General features: G+C 37.1%; 1 protein-coding gene across 1 annotated transcript in view; it reads right to left on the reverse strand.

The window, feature by feature from the left end:
* Positions 1-6,914: 6,914 nt before the first annotated feature.
* Positions 6,915-17,507, reverse strand: part of LOC136256238 (uncharacterized) — a 32,968-nt gene continuing 22,375 nt past the window's right edge. The window contains exon 3 of the mRNA XM_066049171.1: positions 6,915-8,135. Coding sequence (XP_065905243.1) covers positions 7,177-8,135 — 959 coding nt within the window. The 3' untranslated portion in view covers positions 6,915-7,176. The remainder of the gene's footprint in view (positions 8,136-17,507) is intronic.

The following is a 17,507-nucleotide window of genomic DNA, read 5'->3' on the forward strand; positions in this document are numbered from 1 at the left end:
GCTAGTCAAGTGTTTGCCTAGCATTTCACATAATATTATTACAAAAAAGTTATGTAGACCGGACAGACAAGATTTCCCTATAAGCAAACAGTTTTCATAAGGTACTAGGATTAAGAAATGTCCTCCAGTTATACATAGCTTGGGTCTAACTTCAACCAAACCACCTATTATCACATAATCAACAACCACAAAATAATTTTACTGTGCCCAGAGAAAATTATATACTTACTAAGACAAATCTATTCTGTTATAAAATGTGATTCACATGAGATGTAGTTTTGTGCATTAGATTGTACATAAACTCCTACCATTGTACTGAAGTATTGAAATAATGACTTGAAGCAAGTGTAAACTCTCACAGCCGGATTATGACAATTAAAAATTTGGTTGATTTTCGTTAAAAAGAAAGCAGGGTTGAAGCTGTGTCAGCATCACTGACCCAGATGTCCCACTGACCTGAATTGATTCATTGGATGTGGCCCAGCTTAGTTAAAGTAAGGCATGTACCTCCATTTTGGGCAGTGGCTCTGTGTTGTAATAAAGAGTCTTTGAAAAAGGCAAATGTACATGTGTAGATTTAGTATACAAAACAGTAACACATCATGCAGGCAAATTTTATCTACAAGTACTATTGTATGCAAAAATTGAGTGTGGTTCCAATTGGATGACCTTTAGAATTACATTGTGTATCAATGCTTCCCCCAATAAGTAGTCACTGAAAAGTATATGCATGTACAGTATGTTCGCGTTGAGCTGAATCCTCAAAAACATTTAATAACTCATGGATGCAATAACACACAATCTTGAAATTTGGCTCATTTGCAGTACTGCTTGATCCGCTAAAAATATTTCAAAATCTTGTTGTTTAAATGTTTGACATAATATTTATGACCAATCAAAATTTTCATAATACATTTCCTATGGAGAAGCCATATAAGTACAGTGTCCATTAGAGCCCTTTCCTGAACTTGTAATGGAGCCAAACCGTACGTGTCTGTTGTTGACACCTTTGCTGTTACCAATAATCATCTGGTTGGCAGAAATGTTAACTCTGTTGAGAAAAAATCCACTTTTAATTTTTAGCTGTTTTTCAGGGTTCAGCTCAACATGAACATACTATAGTTTGAAAATAAATGATCTGCTCAATATTATTGAAGCGTGTGTTGTCCAAGTACTGAGTGGTTGAACTAAGCAACCATGCACCGTACATTTAAACCTGCTCACATGATCTAATACACCCTCAGGGAAAGGATGAAATTTGCAGCAACTAAAGTGTTTTAGATTAACCCTATGCATTTGTACAGTAAGTTGATTTATAGTGCTTATCTTATCAATATAATTATGTAATATTTTGGTGCCATAATCTAACTTCCTGCATGTACAGGCTTCAACATTCTTGGTCTCTTAAAAAGGAAATACCCTATAAACACTTGGTTTCATTTAGTCTGGAAGTAGATAACATCATACCCCACTAAATTCCAGTGTCAAGTGCTCAAAGTTTCTCATAGTTTCAATTGACATCAACTGAAGCTTTCATTGACAACAGAAGCCTTTTGTAACTTATAAACCTCAGATTAGTATTATTTTGGATGGGTACTGTAAAGGTCAGGCCGGCCACAATATAGTACATGTTATGTACACTGAGAAAAATTATTAGTGGGCACTAAGTAATTTCATTGTAATATTAAATAAACCCCTCAATTTCCTGTTTAGATATGGCTTTATGCATTAATATAATATTACAGCAGATTTAATATGCGCTTGAAAATTGTGTATTGCATATGGTGGTTTTTGTGTTTACGAAATGAACAATACTATTGGAATAGTTTGTATAATGCAATATGCAATTTTCAAATGCACGTGAAATCCATTGTATGAATATTGTGTTAGGAAGAAACACAGATATCAAAGCCAAGGAAATGGGATTTGTAACCGCGTGACATGCCAGTACTGATACCAATAATAGAAAATGATTCTGTGTTATCAAAATTCATGTGGCCAGAATGGTAGTTTGTGGCTTTGTCTCCTGCTGTGCAGAGCAGAAATCTTGTTGGACTGTGGAAATAATCCTAAACTCTTCACAAAATTATGAATTTTGGGCACTGTAGTATTGAAAGATCTATCTTGCCAAACAGAATTAATTTGTGCACAAGCCAATAAATCATGGAGTTTAGTATTTCAGAGGATGAAGATGTGACATATTAAAGAGCACTAAGCCTGTTGATTTAACAAATAATGCACAAAAGTGTTATTATGAGGACATTGTGGTGTTGCTTGCATTTTGAAACTCAACTTACCCTCTACGCTATAGGGAAAAGATGCTGTAAAATGAGACTTAAAATGACTACTGAAGACCAACAAAACAACAGAAGCAGTAGTCTATTTGTATAATGCTCAAGGTTCTCAATAGTTATAAAAAACATCTTTTGTCACATCAGTACCAATTCATAACAATGACTAGTCCCATTGAGGCAGAATATCAGAGAGAGTATTGTATTGTATTTTTTTGTATTAATGCTTTACAGTGACCAGCACTGAAGGTCTGCAGCAACATGTGCTGCAGCCTTAGGATTACCTAACCTAATTTCAAGGACTTAGACTTAGTAACTTATAGCTGAAAAGGTGTAACAGAAAAGGGGCCAAAGTAAGGAAAAAAATCCCTCCAACCCCAGGAATCGAACTGCAGGTCACCCAATGTCTAGTCGGGGCCACACTCAGTCTCCTCCAGGAGGGATGGATTTTCTTCCTTAATCCTAAAGTATTTATTGAGTGGTTTTGTTTCATTAAAAACAGTACCAATAATGAAGCTAGTCAAACTGAGACTGAGATTAAAACTGAACCGAGTGATCAAATGCATAGTTTGTGCTGGAATCAAGCAATCCAGAAGTCCTCAACAGGGTGATCAAGTAACCCTGTCAAACAAGAATTTATGATGCTTTAATATTAGCTAACTGTCAAGCAATCAAGCAAGCAACTCTCTTGAAATCTCATATAGCCTCTTTGAAATATTAGCTCACATTGAAATCTGAAATCTTAAATTTTTTTGTTGTAAGTTTCTGCATATTTCCAATTATTCTTCCGTGTATTAGCTATGCAGCATCACATCCAACCACCAAAGTTTAATACCACCGGAACAGGCTTAGACTGTGGTTTCATGAAACATCCACACACATTAGCAAACTATTAGCTTCAAGCTATGGAAGGAATCCTTCATTCTTGGTACTCAAATGAGAGCTACAGTTAATTAAGAACTGTATAATTACAGTGGCGTAGCCAAGAAACTTTTTTTCCCGAGGCAAAGTTTATACATTGAGTCAATCTGTCTGATGGCCAAATCTTAATTGTATTGACTGTATATAGACCACCCAGCGGAGATATACAATATATGTAAAATGTATGTAAAATAATAGAAAATCTGTGTATTAAGTACGAGAAAGCTGTTTTGTGGGTTACAGGTGACTTTAATCTACCAAATATTAACTGGAGTTTAAACACTACCGTAGGTAGGTCATACCCTTTAGACTTATGTAATATATTAATTGATACATTCAGTTCTTTTGGACTTACTCAAATGGTTGACTCACCAACAAGAGGTATAGTAATACCTTGGATTTGTTTGCTACCAACAGACCTAGTTTAATTTACAGAGTTGAGGTTACTTATGGTTTAAGTGATCACAAAGTCATCACTATTGAATCTACCCTATCAGCCATCGTTGCTGAACCCAAACCCCGAACAGTGTTTATGTGGCACCAAGCTGACTGGCAGTCTGTTAATTAATGAAAGAATGCATTGTTTTTCAACTAGGTTTGTATCTGAATATGCTATTGATACCCAAATTCAAGATCTGTGGAATATTTTCAAAGATGAATGTCATAAATGTTTACAACTAATTCCTTCTAAACTGTGCATACCATCTTCTAGAAATCCTTGGATTAGTACCAATATCAAACATCTATCCAATAAAAAGTGAAAATTATATAATAAAGTTCGTTCTTTTCAACTTGAATCTGGTTGGGAAGCATATAAAGACCTAAAACGCCTAGTTCAGAGAGAATGCTGTAATGCACATGATTCCTATGTATCTAAACTCATAGATAACAACAGTTTGTCTGGTAATAAATGATTTTGGTCTTATAGTAAATCAAAGAGGAATGACCAATGTGGAATACCAATGTTTCAGAAAGATAATAAGATATACACTGATAATGTTGACAAGGCAAACATTTTAAATGATCACTTTTCATCAGTTTTTACAATTGGCAACAGTTTTGCAGATCGGTTACCTCTATTTGAGAGCAGTCCACTCCCTAGTATTCCTCCACTTTATCAGTGTTGATGCTGATGGTATTATACCCCTCTTGATACTGCTTGAAGGTTCTTAGTTTACTAATTTGTTAAGATGCCTTACTGTAGTTATACTGATAGTAAAGTATCAGTAAACTTAAGTATATAGAACATAATTATTTTACTAAGTTTTAAACTCTCAGTAAAACATCAGTGAATGCGGGTTTACTGAAAAACTACTAAAATAACAAACAATTAACTGTTCCATATACTGGGGATATACCACTGTAGTAAACTAAGATACTTCAAGCAGTGTGAACAATCTGAATGCTCACAAGTCACATGACCTTGATGGTTTCCCTGCTAGATTTCTTAAGGAAACATACGAGCACATAGCACCAGCACTTGCCTTAATATTCAATGCATCTCTTCACCAAGGATGCAACTGATTGGAACAGTACTTTTGTCATCCCATTCTTTAAGAAAGATCAAGAACTGATCCCACAAATTACAGGCCAATTTCTTTAACTTATGTCTACTGTAAAGTGTTTGAACACAGTGTAGTTTCTTCCATATCTGCTTATGCTAACTTGCATAATATAATTTGTAGTGAACAACATTTTTGGAAAAACCACTCCTGCGAAACAAAATTGCTAGAAACAGTTCGAGATCTAATTTCATCTTTAAACGCAGGAAACCAAATTGATCTCCTTCGACTTGATTTCTCTAAAGCATTTGACAAAGTTTCCCACTATATGAACTATCTCACCTTGGCATAAGAGGACCTCTTTATAATTGGATAAGTGACTTTCTCCAAAACAAACGACAGCAAGTATTACTAGATAATGAGAACAACTGTATTAGTAGTGTCCTCGCAGGAGTACCTCAAGGCTCGGTGCTAGGATCTCTTCTTTCCTATTGTACATTAATGACCTACCTACTAAAATGTTTTCCACAATCAGGCTTTATGCTGATGATGTAATTCTATACAGAGAAATTAATTCAGAGGAAGACATTTTAATTCTGCAAGAGGACTTATCTATTGACTATTGCTGCTCGCTGGGCACGAGAATGGTTAATGTTACTAAATGTTTCAAAGTGTGAACATCTTACTATTACTAACAAGAGAAATCCAATTAATTCAGCTTATAAATTAAATGACCAATTACTGCATCAAGTAACCAAAGCAAAATATTTAGGATTCACCATCAATCAAACTGTCTTGGCATGATCACATCATTAATATTTGCAACAAAGCGAATTTAATTCAAGCATTTTTACAAGAAATCTTAGAAATTGCTCCCCTAATATTAAATCTCTTGCATACAATACATATGTTAGACCAATAGTTGAGTGTGCCTCTGTTGTGTGGTCACTCTATACTAAAGCAGATATATCAAGAATTGAAATGGTACAATGGTAGGCACCAGCCTATTATGCTGGCATAATTTTGAGCATAATAGGTGCCTGAAAGCATCACAGCATAATTGTCATACTGTAAGCAAAAATGCATGCCACAGAAAAAGGTTGACTTACAATAACAGAACAGTCGATGCCACTCATATGGCATTAAGTAGTTATCTGACATGACTGTTATTATAGTTTACAATGTAGCCAAATTCTTAATGCACAACGAGTACATTTCAGTTGTTCATAAGCCAAAGTTTATCATTATCCATTAGAAAGTAACAAAACATGGGAACTGTAGCAAAAAGTTTGAGCATAATTATGAGCATATTAAGCAAAATTTTTGAGCACTGCAGCATAGCATAATAGGCAAAATTAAAAACATAATAGGCTGGTGCATATACAACGGAGAGCTGCCTATTTTGTCTTTAACAACTTCTCAAGCTACTCTGATCTAGCATCACAACTATGTTAATTAAACTGAACTGGGAGTCTCTAGAACAAAGAAGGACCAAAGCTATCATTACTATGTTCTATAAAATTATTAACAATCTAATTTTTATCAATTTTTCACAACATATCCATCCAATAACATCAGGCACACGGAGTCATCTAAAGAGATTTATCAGTCTACTTGCAAGATTGAATTGTTACTAGGCACCAGCCTATTATGCTTTTATTTTCACCTATTATACTACAGTATGCTACAGTGCTAAAAAATTTAACCTATTATATATACTTAAAATTATGCTCATACTTTTACCTCAACCTCCATGTTTAACTAATGTGTATGGATGACAATAATGTTTGGCCTGAAAGCATTTGTTACTATTGAAAATTCATTTGGCAGCCAAATAGCTCTAATGTCAAATGTACCTGACTGCTTTATTAGAATTACTCATTCCACTATATACTTCCATTTCAGTACATAGGAAAGCAGTGGTATGGCTTTACAAGACTTTACAGATAGAATAGTTATGTCAAACTTCTCCCATGATTTGCATTTTTCACTGATAACAGTTTACAGTATGGCAAAATCTACCCATTATGCTAGCATTATGCTTGATGCTTCAAGGCACCTATTATGCTATAAAAATTATGCCAGCGTAATAGGCTGGTGCTAATTGTTACTATCATTCTTTCCTCTGCTCAACTTCAATCAGACTATGGAACTTATTACCCTGTGATTTCTACTCAGTAAGTACAGTAACTGACTTGAACAACTTTATTATATAGCAAACTTAATACTATTAGACTATAGATATTTTATAGATGTACTTTATATGCACACACCCTCATTTTGAGGCTTGTGCATAATAAAATTAATAAGAATACACTCACTATATTAATGTTTACAGAACTGTATAATGCATGAGTCTAATAACGTGTAAGGTACAATGTTACACTAGTATATTATATAATACATGCATAGTTACACAAGAGTAGACCAAAATACCCAAAAAACCAAGCAATTTTACAGAGTCAATTAAAGAAACAGCACAGCCTTGGCCTCTGTTCATTTGCATGTTTCGGCTCTGTAGTAGACAATTGTGGCTCTGTAGTAGACAATTGTGGCTCTGCAGTAGACAATTGTGGCTCTGTAGTAGACAATTGTGGCTCTTTAGATGACCATTGTGACTCTGTAGTGGATGATTCTGGCTCTATAGTAGATGATTGTGGCTCTGTAGAGGATGATTGTGGTTTAATACAGGACGAGTGTGGCTCTGTAATGGTTGACTCTGTTGTGGATGATTGTGGTTTAGTAGTGTTTAATTGTTTAGAAGTGGATGATTGGGGTTTACTGTTGGATGATTGAACTTGAGGCTTAGATAATGGCTGGACAGTGGATATTTTTGTCTTCGTGGATTCTATTAGTTGCTGCCATGGTTTATCGCTGCTGGTTGTGTATGGACGATACTGTTGTAATGCAGCTGCAGGTCTTTGTGGTGGAGTTCTTTCTGGCTTAACAGTATGGGTAATTGTCTGTTTTCTTAGCTCTAACCTGTCAGCACCCAACTGTACACAAGTTCCAATCCAATTTCGACGGTGCAACTTCATCCACATTGGCTCCTGTGATTTGGTTCTTAGCTCTCCTTCAAAAGTAAGCAAACAAGATGTAAAATGTGCCTGCGAGTATTTACTGGCTTCATTTATTTCTTGTAGCCATCGTTGGCGTTTGTCAGAATCCCATTCACTATTTAGAGCAATGGGATACAGTGCAGCTTCAAGGCTTGCCAAATTCTTGTACAGTCCATTGATGGAGCTTGGTTTTGCATTTGTAAGATTGTCATCATAAATCATCTCACCCTTCAGACTCTTTAGCACTTCATCTAACAGCTTCCACATTCCATCAATATTACTTGCAGAATCTGTTGGCATTGGAGAGTCTTCCTCTATAGGTTCTTTTGTGTTTGACTTTACATCCAACTGTGTTTTGTCTTCTATTAAAGTAAATAAAGGGGTCTAAGTAACCATGTCTGATAACTGGCATAGCCATGAACAGATGCAGGACCACTAGCAATAATTGGATTAGTACTTAAGTTCTGGCTATACTCCAGGTCATAAACACAAACATGCACTCATATGGCACACTAAAAAGAGGTTCTAACAAATATAACAGCCAACTTTGATGCACATCAAGTGCATACAATAAAAGAGTAATAAGCAATATTTTCACAAAAAGAATCAATTTCTTGCTACATGTACAAAGCAAAGTGCTTACAAGAGTAACTTGGAAATTGATCTGCAGATTAACTGTCATAGTGAAAGCTGGAGAGTTGTAATGCCAAACCATATGTAACAAACCTTACAATGAGATATACACTAGTAGCGTATCCACAAGTAAATTTTCCAGACACATACTAAAACTAAAGCATGATGCGTTAACTTACATACCAGCAGTGTTGGGCAAGTTACTTTGTAAAAGTAACTAGTTACATATTACATGCAACTGAACTATTTAGTTACAGTTACATATTACCCATAAAATAAAGTAACTGTAATAATATTACATATTATATTACTTTGTGTCCACAGCCTTAAGCTGTCACGTATGAAACTACCACCTTATCACGTGACATGATTGCGTTGTTGGACAATATGCAAATTTTGGTTATAAGTAAGAAGCTGGTGAATAAGCTTCATTCAGTAGGCTTCGTTACTTTGTTGTGGCTATGCGTTACTCAGGGATAACTAACGAGATTAGTAACTTCGTTACTTGCAGTAATAATATTACGTAATATTAGACTCGTTACAGTAACTACATTACTTAGGTAACACGTTACATTTGTAGGTAAAGTAACTTGAGTTATATTAGCTACCTGTTTTATAGCGTATTTCGTTATATTACTTTGTTACCACAAAAGTAATAATATTACGTAACACGTTACTCCCAACACTGCATACCAGTAACTGTTAGTTGAACAGGATCTGATGTAATACTACCTCCATCATTACTAATTGTACAAGAGTAGGTGTTATCATCAGATGACCTCACATCTGGGATCACCAGGGTATTGGTGTTTATACCAGTCACTTTACCAGGAAATGATCCTGATCAAATTGTCCATTGGAACTTCACATCATCACCAGTAGCAGAACATGTTAATGTGGCAGTTTGTGTGAGGTCTACACTTTGTGGTGATGGTGGTGTTGTAAATGTTGGAGCTGTGACTAAAATTGATGAGAAATAGGTTGTGTACAAATATTGTTTCCCTTGTTATTTAAACAGGGAGATAGCGTCAACTAAAGCTGTTTTTCAGCTGTGCCCTGACAAACACATATTAACTAGACATATTAAAAATTTAAAATAAGAAATAGGGATCGCTGAAAAAAGCCACGAAACAAGAAGGGATTGCTGGGGATGGTAATGTAAACCACAAATCCCTATTTTGACTCTCTGTCATAAATTTTTAGTTACATGCTCTGTCAATTTGAAGTGAGTCACAATAGGAGTTAGTGGTTTGCATTACCACCAACAGAGAGTCAAAATAGGGATTTGTGGTTTACATTACCATCCCCAGCGATCCCTTCTTGTTTCGTGGCTTTTTTCAGTGATCCCTATTTCTTATTTAAATTTTTAATTTGTCTAGTTTGTGTACTTTTTCCAAATCTATTTATGGATTATAAGTTAATTGGCACATTAGTGTAGTAAGCTAACAGAGATTCCTTAGTTTAAAAGGCTAACTCATTAGATATGTTAATGCAATATTAATTTTGTAATCTATGATAAAGACTGTATTTTCATCCTGATTCATTTGTACACACACAAAATATAAGGCAGGATACATTAATTCCTAGTCTATACTCAGTGTTTGAGCCATTATCGTCACTTTGTGCCATCGCTGAAAACACACTGCTATATGAGCTACATGTACCTACCTGTCAGAAGAATTACTGATTGTGCACCTATCATACAGGAGACAGTGTTGATGGCAGCACAGGAGACTTGAAGAAGAACAAGATGTCTTAGGTGTTTATTCTAACAGAAGGACAAGAATGAAACTCTATGATACAAGTTATAAGAATGGTAACTGTTAGTGTTATAATTCCTGTAGAGTCCAATTTTTTTTCATAAATTTTCACGTGATATAACGATGCATACATCAAGCACGTACATTATAGGTGTAGAGTTATCTAGCATAATAGGTAGTGAAGAGATAGCTATACATTGTAGCTGTACATGTAGTGCTATTATTGTAGCGATGACGCTTTACAACACCTTTGTATAAATGCACGTATGAACAGGGCTGAATACAGCAGCACCATTGTGAGTTGATATTAATCAAGCTAAATAGGAGATGGCTAGGCTTGGCCAAAAAGTCTTCCTATGCCGGTGTCTGCATGTACAAATCACAATGTCACACTACCAGTGGCCAGTGGTGTAGCCAGTCTTACATGATTACCAGGGATTTGGCAGTCATTACCCATACATGCAAAAGTACTTTAAACTAGCATATTGAGTTCCAATTGCCAGGACGTAGACTGGGCTCTAGCCCTGGAAAGCCTAGGTGTAGCCTGCTAGCAACAGTGTGTCACAAAGTGGAACACCATAGGTATAGTCAGCAAAGTCTGGTTAGCATGCATGTGGTCATGGCTAAATGTTTGCAACTGTCAATGTCACTAGCTGATCGGAGAGTGTGCTAGAATATGTACACAGTAGCTAGTTACAGTGACATAAGCACAGTAGCACACAATCCTCCCATATAAGACTGTCAGGCTTCACACTCTGTAAGTTGTTTATGACATGGATACCATATGGGAGGGTTGTTGATGATATGTGGTTAGACCACAAAATATTTTTAAATGGTAGGGATGTAATAAACACCCCACCCAACCTTTTTTGCGTGTGAAAAGCAGCCATGATATCAGCGCTACCATTTATCTTCCATCTATAATGGACAAACAAAGCACTCACTGTAATGGCTAGGAAGAAGAATAAACTGGACTATGATGCCTTGCATGCGCGCTTGAACGACTTCTCGTAGCGAAGACGGGCAGCTCACTAGAGACCCTATTATGGCGATCTTGTAAGGTAAAAGAGTGCTGCACAACTTCAATCTGCCATCTATTAACGTTATAAAGACTATAGTCGAACAATACGCATCCCTGAGCACACAAGATCCCGTAATTTTGTTCTTCTATGGCTTCTTCCATATACGGAACAGCACGCAATGGCGAAGAACTTAGAAATTTATCGAGGTGGAGGCCGGTTAGCGATCTGTGGAGTACGGGTTAATTAATGGGTCATGGACACGTGGAAGGACTCAGTGAGTAAGGCTGTGTAGTTTTTATCGTGAAAAAAATGGAAGCCTTGGGCTGTACACGAGTGAAACAAAATAATAATATGAACAATGCGCGTAAAATTCGCAATTTTTGAATGTTTCCAAATTTCGTCTAGACCATTTTTACTGTTATATCACAATTTTTCTGAGTTCAATGTTTGATAATAAGCCTTCTGAGGGTTATTTTATGCTCGAGTCTGCTTTCTAAGGCTGGTTTTAGGTGACTGCTTTATTAGGATTTTCAAAAATTCCACTGCGATCCCTATTATGAACCCACTATCGTGGTTCATGATAACACATAGGTACATGCATCAAGACACACGGTAGTGTGTCGTGCGGCCCAAGAAGCCGGCGCGCCACACCGTGAGTATATTGACAGGAAGAACGAAAACGTCATTTTCACACCTTTGTATCTCGGTGATCACTTATCTGATTGGAACCAAATTTGCTACACAGTTGCCCGCCAGCCAAGGGAGTCTACATTCCAAATTTGAAGGACATCGTTCCAACCATTTCCGAGATACGAGCTGCCAAAGTTTCGTTTGTTTTTCTTCGTTTTTTTTTCTTCTTCGTCTTTTCGCACACTTGCAAAAATTGCTATAACAAGCAAACGCGTACTCCGATCGCCTTGAAATTTGGCACACAGAAAGGGAGTCCAAAGGCGAATCCTAGCATCAAATTTGGTACAAATCCGATGAATGGTTCAGGAGTTATGACCGATTATTCGCGTAAAACAAGATCGATTTGTTGTCACGCCTACAGGGTAAACCGCTTCATGGAATGAGTTGAAAATTGCTATGTAGATGGAGTAACCATCGTAGGAGTGCCTTTTGGTGGTTTGAAAGGAATCGAGATAAAGACGACAGAGATATGACACAAAACCCAACCTGTGTCACAATTACGCGATCAATTTTTATGAATAAAAAAGTATTAGTTTTCACGCCTACTAGGCAAACCGCTTAGAGCAATGAGCTGAAAATCGGTGTATAGCTGGAATAATCTTCATAGAAAGTCCTTACAGTAGTACAGAAGAATCGGATTACAAACCACTGAGTTATGATTCGAAAGCCAACTCCGTGTAGCAAATGCGAGATCGAGATACTCTAATAGAACAGTCACCCTAATAGAGCATTCGGCTAATTTATTTACTCCATTATAGAATTTTATTACATCACAAGTTATTCTGTAGGGAGTTCAGCTGCAAACAGTTAATCTTATAGACAGTTCAGCAAGAAGACAGTCACCATGAGGAGAGTTAAGCAAATATATCACTATAGAGATTCAGAACATTACAAGTCACACTGAAGAAAGTTCAGCTATAAACAAGTCATGCACTGTGTAGAGAATTCAGCTACAATTAAGTCACTCTCTAGAGAATTCAGTTACACAGAATTCAGCTACACACAAGTCACTGTGGAGAGAGTTCAGCTACAAACAAATTACCCTTTAGAGTGATCAGCTACAAACAAAACACTTTGCAGGGTGTTCAACTGCAACAAATCAACCTTTAGAGCTATCAGCAATGAACAAATCAACACAAATCTACCTGTAGAGAGATCAGCTAGAAACAAATCACCCTGAAGAGAGTTCAGCTACAAAAAATCACCCTGTAGAGACATCAGCTAGAAACTAGACACAATGTAAGGAGTTCAGCTACAAGCAATCACCCTGTAGAGAGTTCAGCTAAAACAAATCAACCTGCAGAGAGATCAGCTACAAACAAATCACCTTATAGAGAGTTCAGCTACAAACAGATTACCTGTAGAGAGATCAGCTACACGCAAATCAACTTGTAGAGAGATCAGCTACAAACAAATCACCCTGTAGAGAGATCAGCTAGAAACTACACACAATGTAAGGAGTTCAGTACAAATAAATCACCCTGTAGAGAGTTCAGCTAAAACAAATCAACCTGCAGCGAGATCAGCTACAAATAAATCACCTTTTAGACAGTTCAGCTACAAATAAATTACCTTGTAGAGAGATCGGCTACAAACAAATCAACCTGCAGAGAGATCAGCTACACACAATTCAACCTGTAGAGAGATCAGCTACAAACAATCACCCTGTAGAGAGATCAGCTACAAACTAGACACAATGTAAGGAGTTCAGCTACAAGCAAATCACCGTGTAGAGAGTTCAGCTACAAACAAACCAACCTGTAGAGCGATCAGCTAGAAACAAATCACCCTGAAGAGAAGTCAGCTACAAAAAATCACCCTGTAGAGAGATCAGCTAGAAACAAATCACCCTGAAGAGAGGTCAGCTACAAATAAATCACCCTGTAGAGAGATCAGCTACAAACAAATTGCCCTGTAGAGAGATCGGCTACAAACAAATCAACCTGCAGAGAGATCAGCTACACACAAATCAACTTGTAGAGAGTTCAGCTACAAACAAATTACCCTGTAGAGAGATCGGCTACAAACAAATCAGCCTGTAGAGAGTTCAGCTAAAACAAATCAACCTGCAGAGAGATCAACTACAAACAAATTACCTTATAGAGAGTTCAGCTACAAACAAATTACCCTATAGAGAGATCGGCTACAAACAAATCAACCTGCAGAGAGATCAGCTACACACAAATCAACTTGTAGAGAGATCAACTACAAACAAATCACCCTGTAGAGAGATCAGCTAGAAACTACACACAATGTAAGGAGTTCAGCTACAAATAAATCACCCTGTAGAGAGTTCAGCTAAAACAAATCAACCTGCAGAGAGATCAGCTACAAACAAATCACCTTTTAGACAGTTCAGCTACAAATAAATTACCTTGTAGAGAGATTGGCTACAAACAAATCAACCTGCAGAGAGATCAGCTACACACAATTCAACTTGTAGAGAGATCAGCTACAAACAAATCACCCTGTAGAGAGATCAGCTAGAAACTAGACACAATGTAAGGAGTTCAGCTACAAGCAAATCACCGTGTAGAGAGTTCAGCTACAAACAAACCAACCTGTAGAGCGATTAGCTAGAAACAAATCACCCTGAAGAGAGGTCAGCTACAAAAAATCACCCTGTAGAGATATCAGCTAGAAACAAATCAGCTACAAAAAATCACCTTGTAGAGAGATCAACTACAAACAAAACCTTTTGCAGAGAGTTCAGCTACAAACAAATCAACCTTTAGAGCGATCAGCAACAAACAAATCAACCTGTAGAGAGATCATCTAGAAACAAATCAACCTGCAGAGTGATCAGCTACAAACAAATCAGCTTGTAGAGAGATCAGTTACACACAAATCAACCTGTACAGAGATAAGCTAAAAACAAATCAGAGTTCAGCTAAAACAAATCAATCTGCAGAGAGATTAGCTACATACAAATCACCTTATAGATAGTTCAGCTACAAACAAATTACCTTGTAGAGAGATTGGCTACAAACAAATCACCCTGCAGAGAGATCAGCTACACACAATCAACTTGTATAGAGATCAGCTACAAACAAATCACCCTGTAGAGAGATCAGCTACAAACTAGACACAAAGTAAGGAGTTCAGCTACAAGCAAGTTACCCTGTAGAGAGTTCATCTACAAGCAAATCAACCTGCAGAGCAATCAGCTAGAAACAAATCACCCTGAAGAGAGGTCAGCTACAAAAAATCACCCTGTAGAGAGATCAGCTAGAAACAAATCACCCTGAAGAGAGGTCAGCTACAAAAAAATCACCCTGTAGAGAGATCAACTATAAACAATCACCCTGAAGAGAGGTCAGCTACAAACAAAACACTTTACAGAGAATTCAGCTACAAACAAATCAGCTTGTAGAGAGATCAGTTACACACAAATCAACCTGTAGAGAGATAAGCTAGAAACAAATCACCCTGCAGAGAGTTCAGCTACAAGCAAAACACCCTGTAGAGAGTTCAGCAACAAAGAAACCACCATGTAGAGAGTTCAGCTGCAAACAAATCACCTTATAGAGAGTTCAGCTACAAACAAATCACTCTGTAGAGAGATCAGCTAGAAACTGGACACAATGTAAGGAGTTCAGCTACAAGCAAATCACCCTTTAGTAAGTTTAGCTACAAACAAATCAACCAGCAGTGAGATCACCTACAAAAAAGCACCTTGTACAGAGTTCAGCTACAAACAAATTACCCTGTAGAGAGATCGGCTACAAACAAATCAACCTGCAGAGAGATCGGCTACACTTAAATCAACTTGTAGAGAGATTAGCTACAAACAAATCACCCTGTAGAGAGATCAGCTAGAAACTAGACACAATGTAAGCAGTTCAGCTACAAGCAAATTAACCTGCAGTGAGATCACCCACAAAAACGCACTTGTACAGAGTTCAGTTACAAACACATCACCCTGTAGAGAGATCAGGTAGAAGAATTCACCTTGTAGAGAGTTCAGCAACAAAGAAACCACCATGTAGAGAGTTCAGCTGCAAACAAATCACCCAGTAGAAAGATCAGCTAGAAGAAGTTACCTTGTAGAGAGTTCAGTTACAAAGAAACCATCATATAGAGAGTTCAGCTACAGAGAAATTACCCCGTAGAGAGTTCAGCTAGAAGAAGTCACCTTGTAAAGAGTTCAGCTAAAAAGAAACCATCATGTACAGAGTTCAGCTACAAAGAAACCACCTGTACAGAATTCAACTACAAACAAATCACCCTGTATAGAGATCAGCTAGAAGAAGTTACCTTGTAGATAGTTTTGCTACAACAATTCACCCTGTAGAAAGATCAGCTAGAAGAAGTCACCTTGTAGAGTGTTCAGTTACAAAGAAACCATCATGTAGAGAGTTCAGCTGCAAACAAATCACCCTGCAGAGAGTTCAGCTACAAAAAAATCACCCTGTAGAGAGTTCAGCTAGACGAAGTCACCTTATAGAGAGTTCAGCTACAAAGAAACCATCATGTAGAGAGTTCGGCTACAAAGACACCACCATGTAGAGAGTTTAGCTGCAAACAAATCACCTGTAGAGAGTTCAGCTAGAAACAAAATACCCTGTAGAGAGATCAGCTAGAAGAGGTTACCTTGTAGAGAGTTCAGCTACAAAGAAACTATCCTGTATATAGTTCAGCTACATTTCAAGTCACCCAGTAGAGAGATCAGCTGCAAAAAAAATCCTGTGGGGAATAATGGGTATGTAATAAATATATGTATATAATTTGTATAATTACTAATAAAATCAAAAATAATTGAAGTACTAAAATTCTTCTTTAAGTTATTTTCTTCTTCCTGTGTTAAAGAAAAAAACACATGGGTTAAAAAAGCCCCAAAGCCAGCCATAGGCTGGCTTTGCAGTATACAAATACAAAAAGAAGTGATATCTAATCAAAAACAGCCGAGCTGTAAAAAAAGGTGCGGCCCCCAAAAAGGCCATGGTGAAAAAAGATGTGAAATCCAAGGTGGCGGCCAAGAAATGGCTGTGATGGTAGGTTAATGGTTACATTTTAATAACGACAATTCAGGTGAATTTTGTGCCGCTTGGTCTTGGCACCAAATTCACCTGAATTGTTGTTATTAAAATGTAACCATTAACCTACCATCACAGCCATTTCTTGGCCGCCACCTTGGATTTCACATCTTTTTTCACCATGGCCTTTTTGGGGGCCGCACCTTTTTTTACAGCTCGGCTGTTTTTGATTAGATACATTTAACAATAGTAAACATAGCTTAAAATAAGAGTTATTTAATGACTTCATTTCAGTTAGTCAGGTGGGCAGGCTGTTCCAGATAGTCGTGCCATGATATTAGAGGCTATGCTTTCCATAGTTTAAGTGCACGGTAGGCACATACAAATGATGTGAATTGTGTCCTGTATGGCTTGTGACAGACATTGCAGATTTGAATGTGGTATGCAGGTAGGAGGGTGACAACTTTGTTAAGATCTTATAAACTTGCATGGCAGTATGAAATCTACGACGTTCAGCCAAAGTGAGATTAAACATAAAGGAGCCAGTATAGTAGAGCAGCTAAGCAACAAATTTTGATGAAATCGTTCACTTCGTGATAAAAGCACCAAATTTTCTGTGAGGTATACTTAATCATTTGAAATACGGTGGCACG

This window comes from Dysidea avara, chromosome 5 (genome assembly GCF_963678975.1).
Source record: "Dysidea avara chromosome 5, odDysAvar1.4, whole genome shotgun sequence".
NCBI classification, from domain to species: domain Eukaryota; kingdom Metazoa; phylum Porifera; class Demospongiae; order Dictyoceratida; family Dysideidae; genus Dysidea; species Dysidea avara.